The following is a 7,544-nucleotide window of genomic DNA, read 5'->3' as shown; positions in this document are numbered from 1 at the left end:
CAGACCTCACCACTGTCACACTTTCCTTGTGCATATCCTGTACAACTCTTACGTACTTCCTCATACAATACCACAGCTCATCTCGAGGCACCCTGTCATATGGTTTCTCCAAGTCCACAAAGACGCAATGCAACTCCTTCTGGCCTTCTCTGAATTTCTCCATCAACATCCTCAGAGCAAACATTGCATCTGTGGTGCTCTTTCTTGGTATGTAACCATACTGCTGCTGCTCACTAATCATCACCTCACTTCTTAACTGGGCTTCCACTACTCTTTCCCATACTTTCATGCTCTGGCTGATCAATTGTATCCCTCTGTACTTACTACAGTTCTACACATCATTCTTATTCTTATTCTGGAGATGCTGTTAATAATATTATTAGTAATCTGAAGCCTTTCCTGGAAGGACTGGATGCAAGGCAGAAAAACAGTAGATGCAGGGTCTACTGGTGCAAATTTACACATTAACATAGGGGCCATTTTGCAATTGTCAGTTAACAAAATCAAATCTTATTGTGCTTACACACACATTTTTTTTCCTTTTTTCATTTTATAAGGATAGGTTCATGAGTGAAGTAAAATATAAATTGTCTCTAACAATCACTATCATGGAGTTTTGATACATTCAGTGCTGTCCATTTTATTCGAAAATACATCAAGCAGTAATAGCTTATGAATAAATATTAAAACAATATTTTCTTTGATTTCAGAAGTTTAGAGATACTGCTGTAGTACAACATACAATCTTGTCATTTTTTGTTTTTATGTAGTACCACTGACTCCTGACAATTCTGTGTTTTCTATTCATAGTATTTGGAAAGACCCTTCATGCTCTTGCAAAAATTGGTGAGGAATTCTGGATGGATCCTCTGGAGAAAGGGGTGAGCAGCACTTTCAATACTACATTATTCAGAAGATCCTAAATGATAGGCTTACTGTTAAATAACATTCAAACTAAAAAGTTTTCATTCAGTGCACACTACTGAAATTTTCTGCTGGAGATGGAAGAATTCATTGAGGGGATTTCATTCTCATGCAAGCTTTCATATTTGCATTTAGTTTTAGAAAGTAACTTTAAAAGCAACAGAGCTTAAACTGATTTCAAATTAATTTATGATTAGGACTGTATTTGGCCTCTGTGCCTAAGGGCTTACAGTAAAAATATTGACATTTAAATTTAAAATGTTATATCAGTGATTCTGATAAAATAAAATAAGAATGACATATTTTCTGTTATCTTATTTTACAATTAAAATATACATTGCAGTATTAAAGTGTGCCTACATGCATGTGTCTGTTGTCTGAATTGGCTTTACCCACTATGGGGTCACAAGGAAAGAGAACCTGAATTAGCAGCATCCAGTGAAAGGCAGGATTCAATATGGAGTGAAACACCACACCACTGTTTTGAGGCCACACTTATGTATTTAACTTATTTATGCTGTGCTGATGTCAACTCACTGATTAATTTAAAATGCAACTGTGAAATATTACAAAATAAGCTTAATCATACTGACTAAATACTTCTTCCACTTTTAGTTCTCTCCTATTACTGTGACACATAATGTCATCTCAGCTATACGCTATACTAAGGTCATACCACTAATTTTGCAATTCATGTGCATTAAATCATTCATATGCTATGACTCATTTAGTCTACAGGACACAAATGTTGAGTGGCAACAGTTTTCTTTTAACTCACTATAGCTGTTTGCATCTCAAACTTAATTACATTTTCTTGCTTGCAGCTTGCAGTGAGATCAGTGAGTTCCTCCAGATCAGCGTATGGTTGCTTTATGTTCTCTTCATCATTTTTTCAAAAGTACATCAAAGACACCTGGCGTTCTCTTGATAAGGGAGATTGTGAGTCAACAGTCAAATGTAAATTATCAATGAAGGTAAAGAACAAAAACAGTGTCAAAAAATGTTTACAAATGCTGAATATTTATTACACAAATATTTATGTACTGTATTGTTTGGAATAAACTGTACCTCATATCTACATATTAAAGTTAGATTATATATTTATGCATTTAGCCATCTTACCAGACAACTGCAAAACTGACTCCAGACATCTCTCTTGCAGACCTTTCTGTCAGCTTTTTGGCTCCTAGTCCATGTCTGTTTGTGAGTCTCTATCAGTGGATTCATGTAAATCAAGCTTAAAGGCTCCCCTGCAGTTCAAACTACTTGACTGTAACATGTTAAAATGCACCTAACGGTACCTTTTACAATAAAACTAAAATTTTTTTATAGCATAGATCAGTGTTTCCCAATCTCGGTCCTGGGGACCCACTGTGGCTGCAGGTTTTTGTTCCAATCAGATTCATCATCAGTGACAACACCTGATAGCACTCATCTCATTTAATTAGCTAGTATTTTTTTTCTCTTATTCTACATTCAGAAAATAAGGCAGCATGATTTTTACATTTATAAGACATTTAGAAATATTTCTGCTTTTGCCATAAATCTAAATGCTTAACTCTCTTTTCATTAAATTTTGCCCTTTCTCTGTGCAGTTTTACTCCTTCGTTGTATCTTATTAATGACAATTAAAAATAAGAAGAGCAGACACCCAGGTAAACAAAACTGCATAATCAAAGGCTGCAAGTACTTTAGTGTCACACCCAATGATTAGTAAATAATGGATAAATTAAACATTTACAACACCTGGAAAAGTAGAATGGAAATCAAAATGAAAATATTGTTAAAAAGAAAAAAAAAACATTTTTCCCATATAACTTCTTGGTACAATTTAATTATATACTGTATATATATAGCACTGGCATAGATTATCCAGCTATTGATAAAAGAAAAAGTAGATATTGCATATACCATTTTCTAAGCCAGTTGAATTTTGAGCATTGTTGTGGGGGGCTGAATCCTATTCCAGCAAGCAAAGGGCGCAAAGCAGGAATGGCCTTACAACAGGGTGCCAGCTCAATGCACTCACACTCAAACTTGGGCCAATTTAGCCTCGCCAATCCACCTAACTTGCACATTTTTAGACTGTGGAAAGAAACTGAAGCACCTGGAGAAAACCCATGTAAACACAGGAAGGACATGCAGTCTCCAGCCAGGGAGCACATGGGATGCAAACCCCTCATTTCTTTACTTTCAGGCAGCAGCACTACTACTGTGCCACTCAGGTATTACAGTATATATAATATACAAACAGTGTGTGTATACATATCTATATCAGAACTACCAAAATGATCAATACAAGCATGGTAAATATTCTCATTATATTAAATTCATTATGTTAAACTCAAGTTAGTAAAGTTAATAAAAACAGTGCACTTTCATGGTTTGGAGCTACAGAATGCATATGGATTATTAAGTCATTTATTATAAAACACACTAATTCAGTTCATGATTGAGAAGTATGCAGACTATAATTATATTCAATATATTTTGCCATGTTAATGTTGCTTTTCTTTTTTTCTCTGCAGTCAGTCCTTCCTCTGTTCAGATGCCTATCAAGCATTGAAAGGAATGTTGAAAAATGTAAAATATATATCCTCAGCAACTTTGTGGTTTTTCAGTTTTCCTGCAGACATGGTATGAATTGTGGTGGTACAATTTGGCACTATTTGTACACATCCATCCATCCATTTTCCAACCCGCTGAATCCGAACACAGGGTCACGGGGTCTGCTGGAGCCAATCCCAGCCAACACAGGGCACAAGGCAGAAACCAATCCCGGGCAGGGTGCCAACCCACCACAGGACACACACAAACACACCCACACACCAAGCACACACTAGGGCCAATTTAGAATCGCCAATCCACCTAACCTGCATGTCTTTGGACTGTGGGAGGAAACCGGAGTGTCCAGAGGAAACCCATGAACATACAAACTCCAAGCAGGGAGGACCCGGGAAGCGAACCCAGGTCCCCAGGTCTCCCAACTGCGAGGCAGCAGCGCAACCTAAAGATTTAACACTTAAATATTATTGATGCCTTATTAGAGAAAGATATTTGTTTGTTGGCGCTAAATGAGAAATAGGTTAGTTCCTGAATATAGATTGGCATAAACAGTAGAGGGCGACATACTCCAGGAAAATGTGTTTCTGCATTACACTGTCAGATATTGTATACAGTATGTGTATGTATCTATGTATCCAAATTTATTTACTGTAGGTATTGTGAAAACACATAACCTAAGGTTTCAAGAGTGTGATTCTCTTCAAGCTGTATTTGCAAGACATCTTTGTCCAAATGTATTGAAGGCACATTCCAGGTAAGATTTCCATCTATATATTTTCTGAAATCAGTTACTGTACTCCATTTCACGGGTCATAGAGAGTCAAACCATATTCCAACTACATAAGGAAGAAGTCTATACAATCAGATGATCAAAGGTGGAAGTAATCGGTATGTAGTAGAACTTTTTGCTTTCCTACATTTTGTTCAATTGTGAATTTTCTCTCACATTAAGAATTTTAATATATCTCTCTGGTAAATTGTATTTGCATATTATTCTTTTAGTTTAGCTTTTATGAAGTTGTAAATGTGTTTATGGTAGCACTCTGGACTTGTAGATGGTAGTGTTCTATGCAAGAATAATTTGGAAAGAAATTTGTATTACAGAGTAATCTTAGAATGCATGTGTTATTAAATTATGGTGATATGTATGTATGTATATATATATATATATATATATATATATATATATATATATATATATATATATATATATATATATGTGTGTGTGTGTGTGTTATTAGAGCATAAGAGCTTATGAATGATTCTATATTTTCCTGTTACTGCTTTGTATTAATTAATATCTGTAATGGTCACAAGTATATATTTAGTGAAAAGCATTACATAAGAGTAATCTGAATAGACACTAAATAATTATGCTAATGACAATATCCAAACTGGTACATGTGTTCAGCAGGCTTAAAAACCAATTCTATATTTAAGGACTGTACTTCACCATTTAATTACATATCTATCTTATGTAAATGTGTATTATTTTCTAGTATGTTATTTTTTCATTATTATTCTTATCTAAATTAGTTTTTTGTTTATAACTATTTCTTTCACGTCTTATAAAAATTTGAGCTACATCCTGTAAATGAGAACGTGCTATAGAAATAAATGTTTCTGTTGGGCTCTGAGTCTGTTCAGGATTAGTTTCTCTCTTGTGGCCAGTACCTGGGAATGGCTCTGATGCTCTTAGATAAGCAGGTACCGGAAATGACTGAAATGATGATGAATGCTAGTCAGTAGTCACAATCCTTTACGTATTAATGTCAAAACTGTCAATTTATTATGAAGTAGTTAGTTGGCATTCAGCTAATGTCTGTTTTTTTTTGGTCTCCAATCAGCATATTTGCTGCTGCAGTAATGCATTTTCCAATTTCTCAAGAGGAAGTGACCTTAGCTGCAACTCCCCTGAATGTTAAATTCAGAAATTATAATGAGGAAGAAAATGGTAAGTCTTAAGAATTTAACAAGCACAATAATTAATATCAGCCTTTCACACCATAAAAAAACAAATAGAGTTTCGTTTACAATTCATGATACACAACCTTAGAGACATTTGTATCACTCAGATCAGTTTGTTTTCTGAGATGAATACATATCATACATAATTTAAGTATAGCCTAGAAAACCACTTGCATTTTCTTATATTTTATCATTTGGAAAGACCAATAACACAATACTTTATTGGTCATTGTACCAGTATCAGTTTTGGGAATCAAACCTTCCTAGTTAAATATGGTTACACAGTTTAAATTGTGAGTAGATCTTCTTTGGCAACATGTTATATTTTTATGGTGCATTTACTGAAGCAAAATAATGAGCACATTTTGTTTTTGAAAATGTCAGAAGCATCCAGTAACGATTTTGGTCTTTCACATGACATACAAAAGTTTTAAGGTATCGTCACTTTTAAAATTGCATCAATGTGCTTCCAATAAAAGAATAAAAGTGTAATTTAATTCAGCAATGAAAATGAAAAAAAAATTCTTTTGCATGTTAAAACTTCATACAAGTGAAATGTATCCCATTAGTTTCTTTACTGCTTAAATAGTACATTTAAAACTGGTAACGGATAACCAGTAAAAAAAGTAGTCAAGTATAACTAAAATATGCAGAACAGAATACGACCAATGAAAATAATGATGTGAAAAATCAGACAGAAAAGGCAAATACAAACTGTTATAATGTGCAGGCATCAATCAAAGTATCTGGCAGTAGTGAAGAATGTTCTGGAGAAATAATTTTATAGTTTAAATTAGTAGGCCTCAAACTAAATCAAGGGGGCTACAAGTTTTTATTCCAAGCAGTTTCACAATTACCTCCTGACTTTCTAATTTATTTTTCTGGTCTTTTTTTCTTATTCAATTATCTTCATTCAGAAGGACCCAGCAGTGTGGTTTTTACATAAATATCTGTATTGTTGTTCTATCTTCAAATACTCAACTCTCTGTTGTTTTCCTACTAGTTTACTTTTTTCTGTGTAGTTTGCTTACTTAATGACAACTAAACAACACAAACTGTTGAAAGGTTGCAACTACGTCAGTGCCAGACCCACTAAAGCGCTCATTCGGAAATGATGGAATAAATAACCAGAACACTTGGAGTGAAAATCATGATAATGTAGGAAACCTTACAAACAAATTATTTCCATACGACACACACAAGCACCTGGTACATTCTAATACAAACTTACCTTTGAAATCTACATTGACCTCAAAATATAGAAACTGGGAAATAAATAACTAGGCTTAATTATGCTAGAAGCCTAAAAAAAAACCAGAAGGTGGTTGGAACAGAAACCTGCTACATAGGATCTCCAGGACTGGGCTTGAACATTGGGAGATGCCATCCCTGGAACTGGATGTTACAATTTGTTCTTATTTTCAAACATTATATCAAGATCAATTGGCTCCAACAGACCCCCGTGACCCTGTAGTTAAGATATAGCAGGTTGGATAATGGATGGATGGATATCAAGATCATTGTACTTTTTTTGCAATATTTTTTCATTAGAAAAGATTTGGATTTAGTCTTAACCAGCCTAGGCCCAGATAACAGCTTCTTTTCTCTTGCTTAAAGCTTCAAATTCAGAAACAGTTGTGTTGTAAGCTGTAATGGCTATCAAATGTATAAAACTGCGTATGTGTATGGAAAGTGTGAAAAATAACCAGTCAAATACACTTAACAGCCTATATTCACAAATCAACAGGAAATGTTTACATGACTCTAGGATTAGAGGCTGTGTGTTAGATTATGCATATGGAAGTATCTGTGGTGCCCATAACAGATATTGAAAAACAGTTTTTCCAGCTGCATGACCTCATTTCCAATTTTCTTGCAGTTTTCTCATGATTCATTAATGTTTTCACTATAATAAAATCTAACCATATACAGTGGGGGGTCAAAAGTCTATACACCCTATTCAGATGCTACCTTTTGTTGATTTAGAAACTGAAGTTAAGACAAATGTCAACTAATTGGTTACATTTTTAATAAATATTATTTACGAGACCTTAACTATGAAATAAAAGGAAAATTTGTAGAGTTAA

The 7,544-nt window shown here is 34.2% G+C and overlaps 1 protein-coding gene across 1 annotated transcript in view; it reads left to right on the top strand.

The window, feature by feature from the left end:
• The first annotated feature begins 566 nt into the window (after nt 1-566).
• The window catches only part of rad9b (RAD9 checkpoint clamp component B), a 29,518-nt gene continuing 22,540 nt past the window's right edge, over nt 567-7,544 (top strand). Inside the window, exons 1-6 of the mRNA XM_051921369.1 lie at nt 567-570; nt 811-881; nt 1,749-1,898; nt 3,453-3,561; nt 4,144-4,243; nt 5,337-5,443. Coding sequence (XP_051777329.1) covers nt 567-570; nt 811-881; nt 1,749-1,898; nt 3,453-3,561; nt 4,144-4,243; nt 5,337-5,443 — 541 coding nt within the window. The remainder of the gene's footprint in view (nt 571-810; nt 882-1,748; nt 1,899-3,452; nt 3,562-4,143; nt 4,244-5,336; nt 5,444-7,544) is intronic.

This window comes from Erpetoichthys calabaricus, chromosome 18, assembly GCF_900747795.2.
Source record: "Erpetoichthys calabaricus chromosome 18, fErpCal1.3, whole genome shotgun sequence".
NCBI classification, from domain to species: Eukaryota; Metazoa; Chordata; class Cladistia; order Polypteriformes; family Polypteridae; genus Erpetoichthys; species Erpetoichthys calabaricus.
The sequence above is the reverse complement of the archived record's forward strand: the minus strand, read 5'-3'. Positions and strand labels throughout refer to the sequence as shown.